Source organism: Artemia franciscana, chromosome 1 (genome assembly GCF_032884065.1).
Source record: "Artemia franciscana chromosome 1, ASM3288406v1, whole genome shotgun sequence".
Lineage (NCBI taxonomy): Eukaryota > Metazoa > Arthropoda > Branchiopoda > Anostraca > Artemiidae > Artemia > Artemia franciscana.
Genome location: NC_088863.1, coordinates 9,124,679 through 9,148,884, shown reverse-complemented (window position 1 = coordinate 9,148,884; position 24,206 = coordinate 9,124,679). Strand labels below are relative to the sequence as shown.

The 24,206-nt window shown below is 33.6% G+C and overlaps 1 protein-coding gene across 2 annotated transcripts in view; it reads right to left on the bottom strand.

Annotated features, from left to right (window-relative positions):
- The window catches only part of LOC136025156 (uncharacterized), a 73,206-nt gene that overhangs the window by 25,841 nt on the left and 23,159 nt on the right, over positions 1–24,206 (bottom strand). Inside the window, exons 1-3 of one of the 2 annotated variants that reach the window (XM_065700922.1) lie at positions 20,094–20,154; positions 14,561–14,711; positions 7,622–7,770 (exon numbers count right to left, since the gene is read on the bottom strand). In XM_065700922.1, the coding sequence (XP_065556994.1) occupies positions 7,622–7,770; positions 14,561–14,711; positions 20,094–20,109 (316 nt within the window). In that variant the 5' untranslated portion in view covers positions 20,110–20,154. Of the gene's footprint in view, positions 1–7,621; positions 7,771–14,560; positions 14,712–20,093; positions 20,155–24,206 lie in introns of those variants that run through there. The other variant, XM_065700912.1, reaches the window with a different exon arrangement.

Sequence of the window (24,206 nt, the reverse complement as noted above, 5' to 3'; positions counted from 1 at the left end):
CTGATTAATTTGAAACTTTAGAATATCTGCTGCTTTTTCTTTTAGAGTTCCATTTCTATAATTGAACTTACTCTGTTATTTTTTTATCTATTTGATTTTATTTTCCACTCTACATAATTTTCTTGTTTTATTTAGTATCTTCAGGATGATCCTGTAATACAAACTAGAAGGTTTGCAGAGGAAAATCTAGCTTCAAAAATGGGTAATAACAATCCATTTTAGCTTTTGAGTGTTTTAAAAGTTGGGCAGTACGCCTAAAACGTTGTCGTAACTATATTTTGGTGCACAATAAGTAGAAAATGGATTTCCCCCTTTTAATCTCTCAGAGCAGGTAAGTTAATTAGGAGGGGCTTTTGAAAAGGAGATAAAAGAAATTGAGACCGACAGGAAGAACCAGTGACATTTATCCCATGTACAGTATATTGGAGAAAGCTTTTAGAGTTTGGTTGCCTAGACACGTTTGTTTCGCCTGCTCAGTTTGAAATTGACAAAATAAGAGCGAATTTAAAGGATTGATCAGACCAGAAAGGAAGGATATAAGGCCTTACAGCACTAGAAACTGATAATAGACAGTATTTAAGTTTATCTCGAAGGAAAAAGTCAAATAACGAGATCAATGATACCCATAAAAAAAACAAATTAAAGTCCGATCTAAATTTGTTTTATGCATCTTTTCGCTCGTTTAGATGTATATTCAGCAGATAATAAGAGACTCAATTTCATTCAAATGAAACGAGAGACAGAATTAAAAGTGAATACAAGCTGTGACGGGTAATATTTTAATTAAGACAGGGAAAAAATATATACTACAAAAATCTCCAGAATTCCAGGCTGCCGTCTGGACACCTTTATCAAAGGACAAAAAGAAGTAAAAACTACATTGAAGAACTGAAAGAGACACGAAACGAATCTAAGTGTTTAGTGTTTAACTCAAATCTGAAACAGATCTAATTTTTCAATAGACAACTAAAAGAGAAACGGGTAATAATTGACAGAAATGGCTAATTGTTGCCCATAAGCTTGACGAATGAAAGTTCTTAATCCGAATTGGCCAGACATGACACCAAACAACAGAGAGAGATAAAACTCCACAAATAAAACCTCAAACGAGACTGCAGCCAGTAGAGAGAAAAGAGATGAAATTCTAAAATAATGTGGATATTTCACCTGTATCTAAACTAGGCGTCCCCAGCGCACGATAAAAAGAAAAAATACTAAACTAAAAACAAATAAAACCACCACCAATAATAATAAATACAGTTGTTGCTACTGATCCACGTAGGGAAAATAAGCTATCAGAGTTGCTTCAATGAGAACATCAAAGCAACTGAGGAAAAATTATGAAAATTGAAACTAAATTAACTATTCTATTGCGAAATAATGTTCTTGTTAACTAATATTGAATCAATTCTTTTAGTGTTTTTCTTTTTATCTTGTGCTGAGGACGCCTAGTTTAGATATAGGCGAAGTATCCGCGTTGTTTTAATCTTTCATCTCTTTTCTCTTTACTGACCGCAGTCTCGTTTGAGGTTTTTTTTGTGGAGTTTTATCTCTCTTTGGTGCTTGTTGTCATGTCTGGCAAGTTCGGCTTAAGAACTTTCTTTCGATCTAATTTGTAAATCTGGACAAGGCAAGAGATGAAATGAAAATATATAAACAATGGCTAAAACTTTTAATAAAGTCAGTGAAGAGATATATATGAATAATGTTGGCTTCATGTCTGGAAAAAACTGTCCACTAACACTATCTTTGCTTCTAATATTCAAATCTTGGTGTGCAGACTTATTTTTCTATTCTTTCAAACTTTTTTTCAGCTTTGAAAAAGCACACTTAGCCTTGGCTATTCTGTTTTTAACATCTTCACTGCATCGAACATCCTTATTAACAATACTACCCAGGAAAATGAATCAATCCACTTGATAGATCTTTTCTTTACCCAACATCACTTCTTCCCCTTCATTTATTCCTAGTCTAATCAGCTTGTTTTTCTTGGCATTAATTTTTAAACATATTCTTGCATCCTGAAATATCCAAAAATTTATTCATTTTCCTGACATTATCATCCACGAAACTTAAATCATTTGCCTAATTTAATTCTAAAGTTTTTATCATTTCATTTGATTCCTTGCTCTCTCATAGCCTTTCTCGTCTTCCCAGGAGAAGTTCATCCAAATAAGCCGTATAAAAGGGAACAGGACACAACAATGCTTAACTCCAGATTTAATACCGAACCCGTTTTTAACCTTACTTTCTACCTTAACCAAAGAAATATTGTTCCTGAATATATCATTAATCTCTTTGATGTACTTATCTGGTATGATAGGCAGTGCAATAGCGCTGCCTAAGTAAAGAGCGATGTGGACACAATGTATTACTTGAATTTTTTTCTTACCAAGGCACTTCGTGTAGAAGGAGTTGTCATTGAAACTTCGAGAGGAGCTCATTCGATTGGAAATTGAAACTTTTCTTTTTAAATTGAAGCTGATGTTTAAATTGAAATTACCCTTTTTAAGAGTCAAAGGTGATTGGAAAACAACCAGCCCCTCCACGCCCATCATTTTCCCAAACACATTTGACGACACCCCCCCCCCCTTACAGCCCTCATGGCAAGGGTTACATGAAACGCTAGTTGCCCATTATTAACATATAAGGTTTTCATGGAAGGGGTGGTCGTACAGTCTTCAGGAGTGACTTGTTAAGTTGAAAATAAGAAGTTCTAGTGACATTTTTAAGAGTCAAAACTGATCAGAGGGCAACTAGCGTCCCACCCAGGTCCACTTTTACCAAAACGCATCCGATAGAAACTTTGAAATCGCCAATTATTCAAAACAGTCCAAGATCATACAACAAGACGTTTGAGGTTGAAATAACCACACAGAGCCTGGGGGCGAGGTTATGAGTTATATCTGGGATCAGGTTTTTCGGAAGGCGTGGTTGAATAAATTTAAGAGGAAGCTTATTTGATTGAAAACTGAAAGTTTTAGTTCCCTTTTAAGTTAAAGGTGATGGAAGGTAACTACCCCCCTCCCCTATCCCCGATACACTCTTTTCCCAAAACGCACCAAAATTATGAGATAGCCATTTCGTCCAAAATAGTCCAAAGAGCATATAATAATGACATCAGTGTTGACACAACTCCCTAGAGCCCAAGGGCAAGGATTGTAAGTTATACCCTGGGACAAATAAGGCTTTAATGAAATGGAGGGTCACATGAACTTCGGATGGGGATCATTTGAATGGAAATTGGAAGTTCTAGTACCATTTTTAAGATTCAAGAGTGATTTGAGGGCAACCAGCCCCTCCCCCTTACAACCATCGTTTTCAAAAACACATCTGTTCAGAATTACCGGAAGGTCCAGTAATTATACCTTTGGGGAAGTCCTCGGGGGAAGGGCTGTATATTAGGCAATTCATTCATTGTTTACATATAGTATATGTTGAATTAAATCAAAGCTATTTATGTACATACGGTTTGTCAAAAGGACGCAACTCAAGTATGACTGACTATACTAATGTGGTGTTTAGAAGAAATGATTAGGCAGATGACTAATTGACCGAAAAGGCAATATTTGCACGCTACTACTATTATTACTACTGCAACTAATATTACTGCTACCACTATCACTACTACTACTACCACTAAGGCTACTGCTTCTTTAGCGAGTACTATCAAGGCTGAGAATATTAAAATGGACATCTGAGGAAACGCTAAAGGGAAAGTGAACTAAATCAAAACATACTATGTGCATAAAGATTGCTGATACAGGTGTATCAGCAATATTTTTGGAACCGCTTACCGATCAAGATAAAACTTCTGGAGTATCATGAGTGGAATCTTCAACTTACCAAAAGGCAACATGTACATGCTACTGCTGCTATTAACTCCGCTGCCACTATTTTTACTTCCACTACTAATACAACACCATTAATGCTACTACTTTGGGATTATGTAACATTTCTGACATCCTTACTTCATATCAATAAAAAAGGAAACCAACAATATCATCAATAACGCCAACAGAATAAAACTGTCTGTCGTTTTAGAGTCGAATTTGATAGAAGTTAAGGATTATAGTTAGAGCTGTCCTCCATGGGTTGTTCTAGATCCCTAGTTATTCTTGACGTGAAGACATTAGGAATTGATTACTTAGGCGCATCCTCTATCTCAACCTTTTCAAAGTTTCTTTCCTTACATCCTCCCAAGAGTGCTAATTTCTCTTAAATCCTTTCTCTTGACCTCTTACCACCCCTTTTGGGGAAGATATGATTTTATTTCGGTCCAATTTGTATGGCCAAAAAGGACGATCTTTCGCAATCTGTCATCCCTCATCCGCAAATCATGTCCTAGCCGTCTCAATTTTTCTCTTATTATAGCCCTAGAAAGTGGGATAGAAAATTCCATAGAGCCTACTGAGCAAATTTAAACTGTTTTATGGGACTTTAGCAGATACAGGAAATTCACATAGTTCATTGCGACATATTACTAGTCAGCATTTGAAAGGTCAAGCCCCTCTTTTAGAATATCCCCCTTTTCCTTTGATTTCTAGTAGAACTAGTAGAAACTTGAATATTCAAAATAATAAGCAAACGGAGTATTGCATAGTTGGATTCTATGTTGTAAACAGACTAATTTCTCATATGTCCTATTTTAAGACCTCTTGCTACCCCGTTTGGGGACGATATTCTTTTATTTCGGTCCGATTTGTATGGCCAAAAACGACGATCTGTCGCAATCTGTCATTCTTCATCCGGAAATCGTGTCCTAGCCATCTCAATTTTTCTCTTATTATAGCCCTAAAAATAGGGATAAAAAATTCCATAGTATTACTAGTCAGTATTTGAAAGGTCATGCCCCCTCTTTTAGAATATCCGCCCTTTTCATTAGATTTTCTTAGTAGAAACATGAATATTCAAAATAATCAACAAACGGAATTTTGCATAGTTGGATTTTATGTGGTAAATAGACGTCTGTTTTCTCAATATATTTTTTTTGGGCGAAATTGTAATCTCCGAAGTTATGAGCCTTTCATAGCCCATTTATTTCTTAGGACTTCTGAATTGAGTCTAATGACCCCTAAAGGGAAAATTATAACCAACCTTGGCAATTCTCAGTAGAAGTACTTAAATAGAAAATTATCACTAGAAATGTTATTAAATTATATTTGGTCTATCGTTAATTAGACATTGTGAACTTTAATTTGATTAAAAGGAAAGAACGTGTCCGGGTCCTGCTTGTCTAAGTGCTTAGGTCAAAGTTTCTTATATATTAATCAATTTTAATCAATGTTTTTATGTTTGGTCATATTCCCTTTTATCTGCCTGTCTAATTTTTCGATTAAACTGGCTTAAGTACTCAGCAGAAATCAATGATGAGCCTCTTGAAATTTCCACCTTGTTTAATATTTTCCAAATATTCATTTTTGTCTTCAAAATTAACATTTTGCTTCTGGTTGCTGCATTTGGGCTGCCAGAAGACTTGTTAGTAGTGGCTGATTAACATTCAATGAACAACAATACCGACTTCATTAACAAAAAAGAAAAGAAAAAGGAAACGATACAAAAAGTGGGAAGAGAAAAAAAGAAAATAAAGAAGAAGAAGAAGAGAGAAGAGAGAGAGAGAGAGAGAGAGAGAGAAAGAGAGAGAGAAAAATCCTACTTAAAAAACAAGACAATAAGCTATCCCATTTAAATTATTTAAATAATCTCTTCCCAGAAGGTGATTCTTCATTCTACTCTTAAACTGGCTAACATTTTCAGATAACCTTATGCTCGTTGGTAAAGAATTCCATATTACTGGTCCAGCTAACCTGGGACTTTTTTATTTTTCTTTCAGTTTTACTTGAAAAAGTGTTTTTTTCCTTTCCTTTCTTATTGCGAGGAAAAATGTTTTAATCGTATTAAATGTTTTTGTCGTTGTTGTACAAAGCTCTCTTTTTTTTTTCTGTTTTTTTTTTTTTTTTACTTTCCTCAAACATGCATTAACATTTTTACCCGTTTTATTTTATACTTGTTCATCAAACCAATTTCTTTTTTAAGTAATTTTATATAAATTAGAGTTTGACTATTCTAGTAGACTATGCTGATTTTGTTCAGAATTAGCAATTATTTTGCTTTTCCAGGCTTGTTTTAAATTAATAATTGGCCCATTTTGTCTATCCAAAACAGTATATTTTAGTTTGATGGGAGCTACAACCTTTCAAATCTGGACAGGTGAGCCGATCTGTTATGTTACACTTAAAATATGTTGAAATAAAGGGGGATGTGCCCATGTTGTAGGTTTAGTTTAGTCCACAAATTTCATCGGGATGAAGAACAGCTAGGATCAAATTCACCTCCATCCCTCCTTCTATATTTATTTAGAGGCTCGCAAAAAGTTAAAAAACATGGCGACGAAAATGAATTTTTTAGGTTTTAGCCCCCCCTTCCCACCAACCTACAGAAACTTCACTAGGTCTACTCTATAATAGCCTATATCCAATTACACGCCACAGGACATAATTTTATGAGGCCTCAAATGAGTCAATTCAGATAGTTGTTTATATTATCCGTGTTTTTGTATAGAGTAAGAACATCTTTGGAATGATTGCATCAACTGGCGTAATCTCTTCTATTACTTAAAAAAGGCACTAGAACTTTAAATTTCAGTTTGAATGAGTTTTTTCTCGAAAATCTAGGACCGTTGGTTTGATGTCATTATCAAAAAAGGAAAAAACAGAGAATGTCCATCCGTTACCATTGTTCTCAGAATGAATTACAAAAAGTGAGTTTTTTTCAAAATGAATGTAGAGTGATGAAATTGAAAGTATTTAAACTTAAAATAAACAAAAATCATTCTGTATATGAGGAGAGCTATCGGGTATTCTTCTCACATACGGAAAGATTTGACTCGTTTAAGCAGTAGTCCTCTTTGACAGAAGAGGCCTCTTTGACCAAGTCCTCTTCGCACCCTTCCAATTTGAGGCAGGTAAGCATATGATTCGAAATTTATATGTAAAAGCCCCCCCCCAAAAAAATTATGGGTGGACACATTCAAACAGACAGTTTAAAGCATCCTGAAAAAGAATAAGATACACAATATACGGTTAAATAAATTGATTGACCTTAATAGGCTGATGGAATCCGGCTATAAGCTGTTTTATGACAAAAATATCATGTAGCACTTTATGGATTATTGAAGCAAAACTTCTAGGTAATGTCAGCGTGAGAATCTGTAAATAATCGTTCGCTGATCAAACTTTCTTTGATTGTTTAAAGAATGTAGTAGATCCAGATAGATGACATTTTCAGGCGTCAGCTCAAATATTAAAAACTGAAAATCTTTGAAAGTTTTATTGACCTAGCTCAACTGTGGATCTTAACATCAATAAAGTCGGGTACTTACGTATAAAACCGATCAAACTTTGTTCTTGATCTGTTGCAAAACCAATTTCTCTTTGTCCACTTGAAGATAATCAGCTTAGCCCAAGAGAGATAACCTACTATTGGGGTATGTTTTACTTAAATATTTAATATGTAGAGATAGTTAGCTTAGGTAATTTAACTCACAATTTACACTTTGAAAGATAATTTAAACTCACACAGTTTGATCGTGAATAAAAAGGTTCTTTAGCTAAAGACGTACCTGCTGTTCTAATCAACGTTGATGCACCTTTCCATCGCTTTCTATCAGTACCAATGGCTATGACTGAGATCTGGTATGATGCATTTGGGGAAAGACTTTCTATTCGAACTGAACGTCGTGTTGCAGACAATGGGATAACAATTTTAAATCTGTAATATTGCAAATGAATAAAATTTGATTCGTTACATTCATTACTAAAGCTAGTGTATCTACTACTGTATCATCCACTGTCGCATTACAGTGCCCTAATTTTTTTTTTATTGAGTTTTAGCAAGATGTAATAGTTTCAGCAAACGCTATCGACCTTGTTATATCCATATCAATCCAATTCAAAACTAAGTTTTCTACGATTAAACTAAGGTGAAAAGAAGAAAAAAGAAAAGGAAAGGAGAAGAAAAAGAAAAGGAAAAGAGAAAAAAGTAAAAGAAGATTAATTTAAGCCTGAAAAAACAAAACCTTCCGAAGTTCTAAATTTACTGAGCTGATGAATAAAGTAAATAGCCCAGGACAAATTATTTACCTAAAATGAATAATAACTAAAGTAGATTTTTTTTTAAAGTGAGGTAGTCAGATTTACTCACATTTCCTTTTATCTTATGCATAGTATTTGCAATAATGACTAATAATAACAATATATCAGTCATAGTGGTAATAACACTAAAAATAATAATAATAATAATAATACATAGAATATTTAAAATAATAATTTCATTTTCAACCACTTATAGAGAAGAGGAGAAAGGCGGAGTAACAAAAAAAGGAAAACAAGAGTTTTTCAGGAAAAAAATTAACGATAAACTGTTTCTTTTAAATTCAATTAAATTAGACGTATAAGATAAAATATAAGATAAGATATATTTCAACCTCCGCTCCAAAACAAAGCAAAAAAAAACTCAATAGCACAATCCCCCCACAAAGATTCCATGGCCTGTAATTTAGAGGCAAAAACTCAAATAAAATTCGAAAAACTTTTTTTCCACAATTTTTCAACGAATTGCACAACAAATATCGGTTATATAATACTTTGAGAACTTGAGACTGTTTTGCTTCTGTCGCATGGTGGGTATTGAAGCACACACTTCAGGCATTAACTGTAAACAGACTATATGACTATATTTCAGGTAGTTATGACGTTGATAGACTCCAGGAAGAGAACTTGATCGGAACTTTTCAGGAAGAGCTCGATATGAATTTAAAGAGTTCCGATTTCGACAGTGTAAAAGATGGCTGGAACAATTTCAGAAAAATAATCTGAGAATTAGCTGAAGATATCCTAGGGGGAGGAGCTAGAAACTCAGTTAGGAAAGTTAGAAATCAAGAAATTGTGAAATCGAGGCCATGACTGAAATTGCTAAAGAAATCTAAAATGGCATCCAGACTGCGTGATAATATGATACGCAACTGTAACGGCCTATTAAAAAGTGAGAGGATGTAGTCAGTATGAACTCATCCCAGTTTAAGATAGAACAGAGGCCTCAATTAGCAAAAATGAAGCGTTAAAAGGAGATCGGTTGAATTTTCTAAGAATTTGTCAAACTGTGATAAAGATGTATAAATGATATAGAAAAGGATAAAAAGATTGTTGACAATTTTTAACCGAAGGATTTTTTTAGGGGGAGTTAGAGACAGTGGAAATACAATTCAAAGATATTCACGCTTCAGATGCTAATAGTTGGTAAGTGATTTCATTAAATATGGTGGTCCCGGAGTCACAGATAAATGTAAATGTAGTCTCGTGATTTTAGAAACTTTAATTGACACTTCATAAGAAACGTGAAAAGAGTGAGTATGGTTATTGGGAAGGCATTAGCTGAATTTTAGTGAGAAGGAAAATACATAGCATGATGATACTTATAGACTAATAGAGGGTGTAGATAATGCCTTAAGAGAAGTAAAGTGTGGTTCTAAGAAGGGGGAGAATGTTTTGACCAAATTTTGTCTCTTAGATTAATAATTGAGAACCGGCTGAGTCATCTGACGCCTTTATTCCTCAGAGACACTGTATATTTAGTTGTAAGAGAAGATTAGTATAGTTTTACGAAGGGGAGAGCAAGTGTTGACCAAACATTCACTCTTCTATTAATAATTGAAAAGTGTTCAGATTATTAGACCACTTTTGTCCTCAGTAATATAGGCTATAAATATGCATTTGATTCAGCTGACAGATTAGCTTTAGTAAAGGTTTTTCTCCTTGTGTAGTATACCAAATAATCCGACGAAAGGGATTAAAGCTATGGAGGAGGCTGATTTGATTGGAAATCAGAAGTCCTATTACCCTATTTAGGAGTAAAAAATAATCAGAGGGCAACTAGTCCCCCCTCACATTCTCTTTCGCCCAAATTAAAATTTCGAGATACATTTTGTTCAATATAGTCAAAAGACCTTTTAACAAAAACTCCTGGGTCAACCAAACTCCCCAAATCCCGGGGAAAAGTGTTGTAAGCTATACCCCACGGAGATATACGGTTCTTATAGAAGGGGTGGTCATAAGAACTTTGGAGGAGTCTCATTTGGTTGCAAATTGAAAGTTCGAATTCGCTTTCTAAGAATCAAAAGTGATCAGAAGGCAATTATCCTTACTCCACTCCCTCTTTTCACCTAATGCATCCAATCAAAATTTTGATATATAAATTGTGTTCAATATAATCCAAGATCATATAACAGTGCCTTGGTGGTTGAAAACACTCCCCAGAAACAAGGATCGTAGGTTATACCCAGGGGGCATATAAGGCTCTTAAGTGATGTGTGGCCTTATAAAACTTTGGAAAAGGCTAATTTGATTTAAAGTTGAAAGCTCTTGTTCTCCTTTAAGAGTCAAAATTGATCGGGGGGCAACTAGCCCCCCCCTCAAACCATCTTTTTTGCGAAGGTATTCAATTGAAATTTTGAGAAAACCATTTTGCTCAAAATATTTATAAGCTAATATAACAGAGCCTCCAAGGTTGACACAACCCTCCAGAGCCCGAGAACAAGGGTTGTAAGTAATGCCCAATGGGCAATTTTTTTTATGAACAGGGTGGTCGTATAAGCTTCCAAGGAGGCTCATTTGATTGGAAATTAAAAGTTCTAGTTCCTTTATTTAGTTAAAAATGATCAAAGGAAGACAAGCCCCCCCCCCCCCCCATTAAATCATGTTTTCCCCAAATGCACCCAATCAAACTTTTTAGATAGCCATCTTGTTCAAAATAACCCATATGTAATATAACAACACATTCTGGGTTGACAAAACCCCTTAGAATTAGGGGGGAAGGGTTTTAAGCTAATCTTTTGGGCATATAAAGTTTTTATGTAAGGGGAAGTTGTAGAAACTTTGGACGAGGCTCATTTGATTGAAAATCAAAAGTTCTAATTTCTTTTTTAAGAGTCAAGAGGGACTGAAGGAAAACTGCCCTTACTCCGCGCCCCCCTTTAACCTAACGCATCATCAAAATTTCGAGATAACCATTTTGTCAAAAAATAGTCCTGAGATCATATAACGATGCCTCTATAAGGTTTATATAGAAACAGTGGTCTTACAAACTTTGGAGGAGGCTCATTCGATTGAACATTAAAAGTTACAGTTCCCTTTTTTAGATTCAAGAGTGATCGGAGGGAAAGTAGCCCCCTCCATACCTTCTTTCCACAATTATACCTGGTCGGGGGAAGTTCTTCAGGAGAGAAATTTTCCATTGGAAAATTTTTCGCAGGAGGAATTTTTAGTCGTGGGAGGGGATAATTTTCCAGAGAATGTTTTCTGCTAAGGGAAGAGGCAGATTTTCAGTCATGATCTAAAAATGACTAGAAATTAAATAAAATCGAAGTTTTCCGAGAAATGTAAATAAAAATACAAGAAGCTATATCAGAACTTAAAATTAACAGAAACTGTGCAGAAGGGACACTGCCCCCTCCTTAATGACTCACTCTTTACTTTAAAATTTAACTTTTTTCCCAATTTGGAACGACTCCTGAAGTAGAATTGGAAGGTTTCATTCGAATAAAAAGCTTTAAGTCGAAAAAAGACATTGTTACAACTACACTGTGGAACCATAAAAACGCATTACGTAGGTTTAGTTGAGAAGATGTTTCAACTGTAAGAAGAATTGAAATTCGACCCCCCCCTCCAAAACTCTATACTCTTTATATTCTGTTGCCGGCAAAACCCTTAAAATAGTTAAAAATAATTCGTCATGTGAAACGTCAAATCTATTATAAATAATTGAAACAGAATCTCCTAGTTCCTTTTCTTATTTAAATGCAAGAAAAGTTATTACTACCCACTCCCATCCCCCATTTCTTTTATTTCCCTTCTGAATATTCTCCTCCTGACAAAGAGGGTAACACACACCAAGCTAAACACCAACTAGCCCTCTTGCTTAAGAATGTATACCAAACAGAAAAACAAACGGAGTGCTATAATGTTGGCGGAGATGTTGGCGAAGTATGGTTGAAGAAAATTAGAGAGGATTTTGCTATTCAATGATCTCTTATCAACGATCTTATCAACGAAGTCTTATCAACGATCCGTATCAACAACATAATAATATTGAAGCATTCATATTTTAAATTCATCCAAAATATTTACGAAATCGAAAATAAATTACAAGTATGGATGTTCATCTATATTCAAAAGCATTAAAAAGAGGACGAGGTTATAATATGGGGCCAAACCAGAGTCTGAAAAGATTAGCCTAACCTAACTGGTTTTACATAGCTTTATTTAAAATTAAAAGTTCGCAGCTTTCCAAACTCTCATTTTGAAATGATCTGCTAATGAATGCCGACTAGCGATCATTACCAAACAAAATACAACAATCAATACCGAACAACAAACAACAAACAAACAACAAACAAACAATAACAAACAACAACAAAAAACAACAAACAAACAAACAACAACAAACAAAAAACAACAAACAAACAAACAATAAACAAGCAACAACAACAAAAAACAACAACAACAAAACAACAAAAAAACAAACAAACAACAAACAAACAACAAACAAAATAACAACAAAATACCAAACAAAATACAAAAATCAAAAGATTAGAAGCAGTGTTGAGATTGTGTAAACTGAGTTCAACTAATATGTCAGCCTGAAGTTTCATCATAAGAGACAGTACTTCGCATTAGCACTGACTTACAAGACGTTTCAGAATAAAGATACCAAAACGTTGGAAGCAGACTTTCTTTATGTGACTTTTTATTTTGTTTAGATGAACCGATAACCTAAGGTTGTTTTTCTTTTGACTGATGTGGTGATTCTTTGCCAAATCAATTTATTTGCGCAATAATGACAGAATCGACAACAATCCAGGTCACTGAGGACACTCTTAATTGGTCGTGAGCTAGTCACACAAAGTACAGCTGAATTGGTCGAGAGGTTGGGATATTCAATCAGTATTGTCCAGGATCTTATCATAAGTGCACTGCCACGACATTCCCCACTATAGGTGCAAGAGAGTATTTGCAGTGATCAGTTTTATTGGTGGTATATTTCCAGCAAGATAGAGCCTGCCCTCGCAGCTCAAACCTGTTATGACGCTGAACTGAAAGGAAACTTTAAGACGATGGGGTTCTATCGGGTCTTCTTTTGGGTACTAGATCTCCAGAATTTTTTTTTTGTGACAGCCTCAGAAAAAGAGCATCCTCACGGATTCCTCTGACTATTCTTATACCCAAAGGACCCCTTACTGAGTAACCATAGTTATTTTTAAGGTGTTTTGTAGGGAAGTCAAGAAAAAATTTTTCTCTGCATAAAAAACACTGAGGAGCACGTTAGGGCCACATTGAACATCATATGCTGTAAAACTATAAGCAAATGCCACATGATTCTCTAATTGCAGCATAGCCTATTGACTAAACTTAGAAAAATGAGACATTAAAGATAACCCTAGAATCATATATTAGACACCGCCAAATTCTAGTTGGGCTGCCCATCTTGGAAAGTGTCCTTGTAATTTTTGTCCTTTGGATTGAACATATCAGGCCTATTTCTAATAAAATCAATGATCGTGTTTTAATTGATGCCATTTTTCAACTATAGGCTATGATAAATTTCTAAAGTAATTATCACTAAGTTGAAAAATGTTCAACTTGGGTAATTTATGTAAAGTAAAAAAGCGGGTTTTCCATGCCTATGTGAGCGGGATGAAAAACCAAAGTGCATCCAGGATTATAATTAAACAGAACGGCCTGAATAGCCAAAATGCACCTAGTTCTAACATTAAACAAATAAATTAAGTCCGTTGAAACTTGGTGTATATCTTTTAGGGTCATAAACCTGGGCTTATGTTCGCCTAAAAATTACATGAATTTCTCCTGTTTCTTCTATATTATATCTCTACTTTGTTATAGATAAAACTTATTGAGAAATCTACTATATAAAAATAATTTATACTAGTGCATTTGAGAAACCTTGAATATATTTACGAATACAGCATAATAATATTTCTCCCTTTATCATATTTTGGATATACTCAAAAGGGTATGCTGGCAGTCACATGAACTATAGTGAGCCATATGTAACCCACCAATTGTGCATCTGGAAAGTTTAATATAAGGAGTCTACAACTGGAAAGAGTGAGCAAGTTTAAAATAAGGAGTTTACAACTGGAAGGACTGAGTAAATTTAATATAAGGAGTGCGCAACTGGAAAGAGTGAGCAAACTTAAAATAAGGAGTCTACAACTGGAAAGAGTGAGTAAATTTAATATAAAGAGTGTGCAACTGGAAAGAGTGAGCAAACGTAAAATAAGGATTCTACAACTGTAAAGAGAGAGTAAATTTAACATAAGGAGTCAGTATTTAACATCATACTGGAGAGAGTGAGCAAATTTAAAATAAGGAGTCTACAACTGGGAGTGAGTAAATTGAATATAGGGAGTCTACAACTGGAAAGAGTGAGCAAATTTCCTGTTTCTTTAAAATGTACATCTTTGTTTAAAAAAGGAAAAACGTACCCTTGATCCCTAGGTTTGATGATTACCTCAAATCGCAAAAGCTTATCCCTTTGCTCTTTCGTGGTGAAATTCATGATCCAACGAACAATAATTGATTGATGAGTTATCACAGAAATACGAATGTTCTGAGGGATGAGATCCGCTGTATTCACTGTAATAAAATAAGAAAAAAGATTTACGCCATCTCAGCTCAAGACAAAGTATATTATCGTAGTCACACTTAAAGGTCGTATTTTCACACTTCTGAGATAATTATCAAGAACCATTTGCTATGCTGCTCACTAAGAAAAGACCGAAAAACAATTCACACCTTTGGTATCTTGATCTGAAAATCAACTTCCCAAAATTAATTACTATTTGGCCCATATGAACATTGTAAACCCAATTAATATATTCTTGCCTCGGGACAGCTGAATTCTACACACTATCTGTAGAAAACAATGTTAATCAGAATCCGAAGCTGAAGTAACAATCTAAGCTAAAAAAAATAATATAAATTCTCATTTCAGCTTACCCTCTACGAAGGCCTTTTTCAAGTTTTATAAGTCACTACCAATGCTTTCCTCTATCCTCAAGTCCTCCTTTCCTCTTCCTCTTCTCCTCCAGCGTCCAAATTCTTTTTAATTTCCTATTTTCTAATGTTTTCCATTATCTGCACCAGTTTTTAGCATTTTTTCTTTCTCTTTTGCCCATCAATAAGTTCCTAAATACTTCTGGGCTAAGACTTTTTTTTTTCTTCATGGAGGTTATGCGAGTAAAAGGATGTTACTACCCACTACCTACCTACGATGTTACTGTATTAAGGCTGAAGGGAGGTTTTTTTATACTGTTTGTTTTAAGTTTCAATGGCTTTAGTGGCTGAGTTTTATTTACCTAAAATCTGGAAAGCAAAAAGCTTAATCTTAGCTTCCCAAATCTAACCATTCAAAAGAAAGACATGAATGATAAACCAAATCTACATAGTGAATAAGCTAGTAAATAAACTTAGTGATTGGCAGCCTTAGTATGTTTTCATTACTTTTCTAACTAGAATATAAAACAACAGTGTTCTAACTAACAGTTTAAAAACTAGACCACTTTACAACTAATACTAAAAACTCCTAAAAAAAACACACAAGAAATAGGCCTTCGTTTAAACACACAAATAAAAGGGAGCCTTGGTTCTGAATAAGCCAAGTGAATGTTTATCTCTTTTACAAGTATAAAAAATTGTAGGAAAGAACACGATGCTATTAAAAATCAGAATAAAAAAAAATATTATGTATAGACCTAGACAAAGATTTCAGAATTTTAATGGGTGGAATTGGGAGATGGGTGTAGAGTGAAAACTAGCTTTAAAAATATAAAACATTTTGTCATTTTTAGAAAAGAAAAATGCGTTTGGGCCTTACTGAGAATTTAACTGGAAAAAAGTGTGAAACGAAAATGGTGGGATTTTGAGCTACATCATGTGTAATATTCCAGTCCAGATCGTTAAATCTTAATAAAGGTATTTTTGCCTGTATTAGTATCGGTAACATAACATGTCAGAATTTTCTTTGTAGAGAATTGATTAAAAGAAGCCGTGGAAAAGTTTTTAAATCATCATTGAACAAAGTAATTCATTTATAATAGTAATGAACCTATTCAGTACGTGAAATTGAATCCCAGGGGGGTGGGGTAACTATAGAAACGTAAAGTGACAAAACTGGATAGTGTCGAGCAGTTCTTCCTAACAAACTGTTGGTAAACGGTAGGTTTTTAAAACGGAAATTTTATAGTAATATATGCAAAGAAAGATATGATTTTGTATGGTAATTCTAAATATCGTGACGAGCAAGAGAAAACTATCTTAATTTTAGATGTGAAGGCAGATACCCCAAAAAAATGACTTATATAGATAAATTCAAACACATCAGAGAATTCTCATGCAGAGGTTTGAAGTTCCTATTTTTAAAACGAAAAATTTAGTTTTTTATGTGTTTCTACCTGAGGAAAAATTACCTAAGTGGATTCTTCAATAGGTGAAATTGAACTATTTCTTATATATCTTGTCTGTTTTTTCTGAGAAAGATAGTCCCTAATTGTCTCTGACGGCCCCAATTCATACAAACTGAAAATCTGTGTAATTTTTGGTCTTCTATATGGTTGAAGGCAATTTCATTTCCCATTTTCTGCTATGCATTTACATTCCTCATTCTGCCATTTTATTAAAAGACTCTTTTCGTGCTCTATTTTGCTGTATTTACTGTTTGTTTAAAGGTATGTCAATTCTCTTAACAAAACAAAAAAAACTCTGTTTTGCTGTCTAAGAAAAAAAAAGTTTTTTTCTTTCACGAAAAAAAAGTTTCACAAAGTTTCATTCGCTAAAAAAAAAGAAAAAGTTTTTTTTCATGAATGAATGCCAACCTGACTTACTTCCTTAACTTTTGTGCTATTGGAGATTTCCATGTCTTAATCTTCAGGCATGGATAACTTCAATTTTTTCATTAAAAAAAACAACAACTATAAAAAATGTGGTTTAAGCCGATTCAACTTTTCTTTTTTTTCCTCATTAAGGTCCATAGGTCTAGCCTAATTGTCCAGTTTCACGGCTTTTAAAAAAAATGTTTAACCCTTCTCGTTTGTCACTAACAATTACAATCTTTTTCCTACAAACTTTCAGGGATTTTATCGAACAACAAGTTTTAAGTTGAAAGGATCAGGGGAGAGGGGGAGAGTCCTAAAATTGATTTTTTCTGGATCCACTGTATCAGTTCTATACTATAAGCCTCTATGGGACATAGAACCTATTAGTGGTTAAGTAGTGAGGAAAATCAAAGACATTAGATTTTGCCAGGTGATCAGAACAGGTAATTAAAACAGAAAGGGTGAGATGGTGAAGTTGAAACTTTAAGCAGATGCTCAGGAAGGGCCATGGGACTTCTCATATTGCATTTAGGCAATACGACAGGTGTGGTAAAACATTTTTAGCTTCCTAAATGATAGTCTCTCCGAAAAAGGAACAACGATAAAAAAGCAAAAATAATGCCCTTCCCGGTAGTCCTACCCCTGGTTGTGGGAATATTTCTCCCTTACAGATTTATCTGACTATTAATTATTGCTTAAGATAATTGTAGGTCTTATATATTCATCTCTAGCAGTAACTGTTATCTTTATCCTTGATGTAATTGTCCATTTGAATCTCCGTATTTTGGGGTTAATCCTTTCATTGGTTCTGTTTGTTTTAAGTTTGAACTATTATATGAGTTTATTTTTGTTGGTCTTAGGTTTTAATATGACTCTTTACTTTTCTTTGACAAACCTATCTTTTGGAAACCATTTTAAAATTAATTTCGAGAACAAGTCAAATTCGACCATGCATGCAATATACTGTAACGGATAGTAAACTATAGGAGAGATACAGGAATATATTACACTTGCTTTTTTACGTCAAGCATTCATAAAAAGTTCTTTAAATTTGTGTGTTTATTAAGGTTCTTATGGTATAAGGAGAGATACAGGAATATATTACACTTGCTTTTGTACGTCAAATATTCATAAAAAGTTCTTTAAATTTGTGTGTTTATTAAGGTCCGTATGGTCTGAATTCATCGAGGAAGCCTATCAAGGGTTTTCCTGATATGCTTTTGAAAAATAGTTTTGTCATTTTTTTGGGCTTATTTAGCCCTGTACATTTGTCCACATTAAGTTTATTAAGTTTTCTTTAGCTCAGATACACACGGCTTCAAGTTTCTGGCTGACTCTAAGTCCGGACTTTAAGGAGTCGGACTGTGAAGGAGTCGGACTTTAAGTCCGACTCCTTCACAGCCTCAATAAATAATCTGTCTATGTAGTCCACGCATATTTTAAGCAATGGATGTTTAAAGCAAATCGAAAAGATTTTCTTGGTGGTTCTTTGTGTTTGATGGTAGACGTGCTTCCTAACAAAAAATCTTTCTTGTACACTAGGGTGCCATCAGTCTTGGGACTCTCCAGTTTCCCTAGATTCAGAAAAAATAGTCTGTTGGCCACTTTATGGGTCCAATGTTTAGACGGCGAAAACTATTTTTTTATTCTTAAGGAATATCTTATAAAGGTTTTAAGCCGACAAAGAAAATTGTCCTGGCCAATTATTAAGTCTTTGCTATTATTTTTTTTTTTTTTTTTTTTTAGATTAGCGTCCGCTTGGCCCTACAGCTTGAAGTTTAAGTTTCAAGCCGTTTAGAAACATGCAAATATATTTAAGATCATGAAATACCTTACAAAATCAACATAGGACAATTATAAACTTAATAGTTTTTGGTCATTTTTTTTAATTGATTTAGAGGTCTTGCCGTAACGTTTAAGACTTGGATAAAACATCTGAACACAAAATAAAACACAAAACCTACAACTCAAAAACGACTGTTTTCCTGGAAATCTTAGATAAATGAATTAATTTTCCCATATGTGTGCCAGATATACAGACATTAGTTTTAACGAAACTTACACTATCAAGAACTGTGAATTTTATACTTGTGATTAAAGGGAGCACAATTTTATTTTCAAGTTCGGGAAAGGCTGGTCACTAAAAATGTTCTAGCATACCTTCTCAAAAAACTCTTGGACAGAACTAAAAAAAAATTTCATTTGAGTAATTTGAAAACTTCGGGAGTTCCCTGTAGTGCTACCTACTTTAATTGGCAAAACTTGCCAGCGAAAAATAAATATTTTTCACTGTCGTTTCAGTAAAATCTTACAGTCAAACCACAAATTTTCGACAGATCCCGATAATAGCTAGTCCCCTTTGAGGGTACTCTAATGGACCCTTTGTCTTTGAAACGGTCAGTCAACGGTGAGACTCACAAAGTTAATTTGAAGATATTGCATCACCTTAATAATTAATGACTTGAGAATTTTCTTTTATGTAACAGCAGTGGATATAGCAAAAATAGACAATAGCTTACATCATATCTGGCTCTTAAATCTTTTGGGGGAAGTTTGAAAAGCGGTTACTCATTTAACCCAAACTCAATATTTCTTCATTGTCATCAATACCTTCTTTACTTTTGTTACACTTTGACCCTGTCTTGACTCGTGTCCCTATTTCAAAACTTGACAGAGGGAAAAGCATTATTTTAAAGAGAAAATCGAATCCATCTTCAAACAAAAATCGCATTGGAAAGGTTTTCTTGAAAGACCGAATGAGGAAATTTGTTCAGGCAGAGATAAGCCTTTTACTTGAATTCACTCGTGTTTGTAAGCATATCCCAGAAAATCTATTCTTACCTTGAAAAAAGGGGGAAACAAATAAGAGTATTTAAATCTTCTAGAATTGGGTTCTTGCGATTTATTTTCTTCTTTTGAAGGCACAAATTTTGACGATAATGAGAAAATTTACTTTCACTATATTCGGTTTAAAATTAGTTTGTAAGGAGAGACAGCTACGTACGCAATAGGTGGATGTAATATATCCAACTATCCAAAGAATTTTCTCATCAAGGATCTCATTCTGCATAGACAAATGGGTTCCACGGATCACCACTCAGGGCTCGAAAATTTTCGTATTATGTGCACTGAAAAGCTATATTACCTTCAGTTTTGAACATCTTAAAAAATGTTGGAGTGCCATTAGTCCTTACTCGAGTGATATCAATAATGAGGGTGTTCTTGTATCAAACTTGATGAAGATGGCGGGACTTATCTACGAAAAATATCTTTCTGGTATTTTTTGGCAATTAAACAACCGACAAGAAGCGCATCTGTTTGCAATTTTTCACATTTTAGGCGACTAGGGAAAATCAAACCTGAGACAATCAAACTCTCGGCTCCTACTTCCTTCTTTTTTTATTAATAGTATGTATGTCAACTTAAATAATTTCTGTTTTGTTTTTATTGTGTGCTTGTCCCATCTAGGAATATCTCTTCCGAAATAAACCCCTTAGCGCATGCCTGTGAATACAAAAGCCATTCGTAAAAGCTGTTACGAATGTTCCTGCGGTGTTCCCGTTTCCAGTCTCCCAGATGATCGGACGACCAAGAAAAGCATGGAAAACATGATATGGTGTTCTTGAGACTGTCGGAAAAAAAAAACAACCATGGAAAACCGTTTTCTTCATTAGTTTTAACGTGAGTGTAAAATATTCAAAGCATCTTCCTCATATGTACCTAAGAAGGTACAATTTTCAACAATCTCTGTATTGGACATTCCGATTTCCGTCATGCTTTTTATCTTAAATTTGAACTTTTCTGCCATTTTTAGTTATCTGGCTTTGGTTCCCCAGGTCTGATGAAAGAGGACTGATACCGTCGTCCTTGGAGACTCGACTGGTGATATCCTCCATGGAAAGCAGTATTTCGATCCAGAAGACTGCTAAAAAGGTGATTTGAGTGTCCTGGAGAATCATATGATAAATTGGTAAAAATATGATGCAATGATACAATACCATATGATACGATGTTTCCATCCCTAGTTTTTTATCCTCTCCTTAATATATCTGCACCAAAATGTTTCTTAAAAACCTTTCTTATTACGTGCCTGCCTAGGAGAATTGTGAAGAAATTATTCTTTTACTAATTTCAACAGGATAAGGTGTTTTCCGTCTCACCTGGTACCTAAAATTCAGATCTTGCAAAGAATTCGTAATATCAAGGAATTCCTTTAAAATAACATATTCATTTTATGCATGTAACTCAATCTGTTCCCTATGTATTTTAGTACACTTTTTCTAATGGATTTAATTTTGTTTGATGTCATCTTCTGCAGCATATTCGATTCATTCCTTAAATAAAATTCAGTGTTCATTACGGCATAGTAATTAATTTTGATTTCACGTTTGACGTTGATGATTTGTATTTAAGTACCGTCTAGAATGTACTGCTTAAATATTAATAGTATTTAAATATAGGGACTACTTTTGAGAATCCTTAACAGAATTATTTGAATTAAATAGTTGATGGTAAATTTTTATTGTAAAAATGTATTCTTCCATAAAAACGGGGAGAGAATTAAGCCCCTGACACCATAATTTTCAATAGTTAACAATAATAATTATTAGGATAATAATAATAATAATAATAATAACAATAATTATAATAAAGATGATATAATATAATAATAATAATAATAATAATAATAATAATAATAGTAATAATAATAATAATAATAATAATAATAATAATAATAATAATAATAATAATAATAATAATAATAATAATAATAATAATAATAATAATAATAATAATAATAATAATAATAATAATAATAATAATAATAATAATAATAATAATAATAATAATAGTAATCATAATAATAATAATAATAATGATAATAATAAATTAATTAAAAACTAATGATCAATATTTGATAATAATTAGTAGTTTCATTAATAAAGAACAAAAATCTGAAGCTTCTCGAATTAGAGTGTGAATTTTTATTTCCCCGCGGACGTTGCCATATACAGGTCAGACTAATTTCTTCAATACATATTATAAATCATCTGCCTGTAATTAAAAGTAGCTTTAATATATTTCTTATTAAATAATATATTAGAAAGAAGCTTTTCGGCACCATGGTTGCTACGCTGTTTTATTTAATTTTTACTAGCCTCTTTGTGGAGTATGCACCACAGAGGAACAGAGGATTTACTTGTAAGAAGAACGGTGGGAAATCGTGTGCCTCAAACCCTATTCGTCCTTTTGTGTGCTTAAGATTTTAAACAGGAAAGTCAATCAGGTTTTCAAAATTATTTGTAATTCAATCTTCCCAGAAATTCTGTTTCTTAAGATCCGTTGGCTTAAGAAGACCCATCACAAATATAAACAAACAAAATTAAGCCACGCTTTTACCAGGGAACTATAAGAAAGCAATTTCTGTTTTCTCTTTGAAGGAATCATTCCGAAAACTTCTATATTGTTCGTGATGGAATCTGGCTGTGGAAATTTCTTACATTACTGCTTATATAAGAATTTTTTCTCAACACCCTACTCGAAAGCTTGCAGAAAATAAACCTTGTATTGACACTCCAAATAGCTTTTGGGGATTGTTATTGTCATCATTATTTTTAATATGAATCAACAGAAAATATCATCATCCTAAGAGATTTATTTTTCATTAAAAGATCAATTAAATACATTTCAAGTTATGTGACAGAGCAATTGGCTTGGCAAAGATAATGTTAAATTAACGAACAAGCATTATCTGATGCCATGCGTTACAAGGAGAGATTTAAAGATTTTGAAAATAGTGTATACTTGAAATAGATACTATGAAAATAGTTTGTTAGAAATTTATACAAAACTTCAGAAAATTTTGTGCTCAGATTGCTGTTACAACCTATGCTGCTTTTTGACTGAAGAAATCCTAAGAAAAATTAGTAGTTTTGTTACTTTTAAATGTGTAACTAGGACGCTCACCTGCGACTGTTTGGTCGGCGGAATTGTATAAATAAAGTTAAAGCCTATAAATAAGTAAATTCAAGTAAGAGAAGAATATGGGGTTTTGATTTGCAAGAGATATAAAATAATTTTAAAAAAATCTTTGAGACCCCGGAAAGAGTACTATCTGCTATTCTCCCTTACGAGGAAAGTTTCAGGAGGCTCCCAAAATAGTGTTTATTTTCAGTATAAATTATGAATGCAGGAGTGATTTCATTCAGTGACAAAACCGAACAGGGGTTTCACTATCTACAAAATAAAGCACAAAATAATGATGAAGTAAAGGAAATACCAAATGGCATAAAGGAAGAAAAAACAATGTATAGACAAAATTTATCAATAGGAGGTAGATAAAGGAGGAAAAAATATCTAATATCAGGTCTCATTGTTTGATTCAAGTATAAAAAAAATCCTTGCCTAGCCTCTTTAAGAAACCAAATAGCCAAGGCTATATCCAGGAGGGGTAAGGGGTTTGAACCCACCTCCCAACTCGTAAAAACGTAACGAAAATAAATGTAACCACGTTTTTTATGCATTTCTTAAAGTTTTTTTTATACCCCCCTTCCCCCGAATAAATCCTTGTGTAATCCCTTCCTCCCCCCCTTCCGCTAAAAACAACAAAGTCTCGGATAAGATCCTACTAATAACATTAATACGAAAAACATCAAACCACAAAAATTCTCTTAATTTAACGTACATTTTAGTTCTTTCATTTTCAATAATCTAGACTCAAAAAGGAGGATACAAAGTCTTTTCATCTCCACAAGCACGAGTGAAACAAACACATTTAATTGGGTCTGTAGTGAACAGTAATTTTGTCAGTTTATAATTAGTGGAAGTTATGAACACGACCTTAATGAAACAAGTTAAGAATAAAGTTTTCCAATTTGTTTAAAATCCAACTTCCTCTTACGGCTCAACAAATTTTCTGCAACAGAATATAATAGAAAAAATTATATTCCAAGAAAAGTGAACGACTTTTTTTCTTTTTTTTATATGACCTAGGAGCATAATTTTTTTTTCTCCCTAAACGTCTAAATTTTTGTAAGTTCGAAGTTATTTGGGAAATTTGCTCGATTTCTAAAGAAATGAGAGAACTCCCCCAGAAGGGTAACTGATCTTGATGAAAATTTTATTATTAGTTCAGAAAATTGGAGAACCATATAACAAACATTCGAAGCCTTTATCTACACACTGTTAAATTTTGTGTTTTTCCGATTATGACAATTACGGGTGCGTATCCACTATTGTTCTATAGGTGAAATCGTTG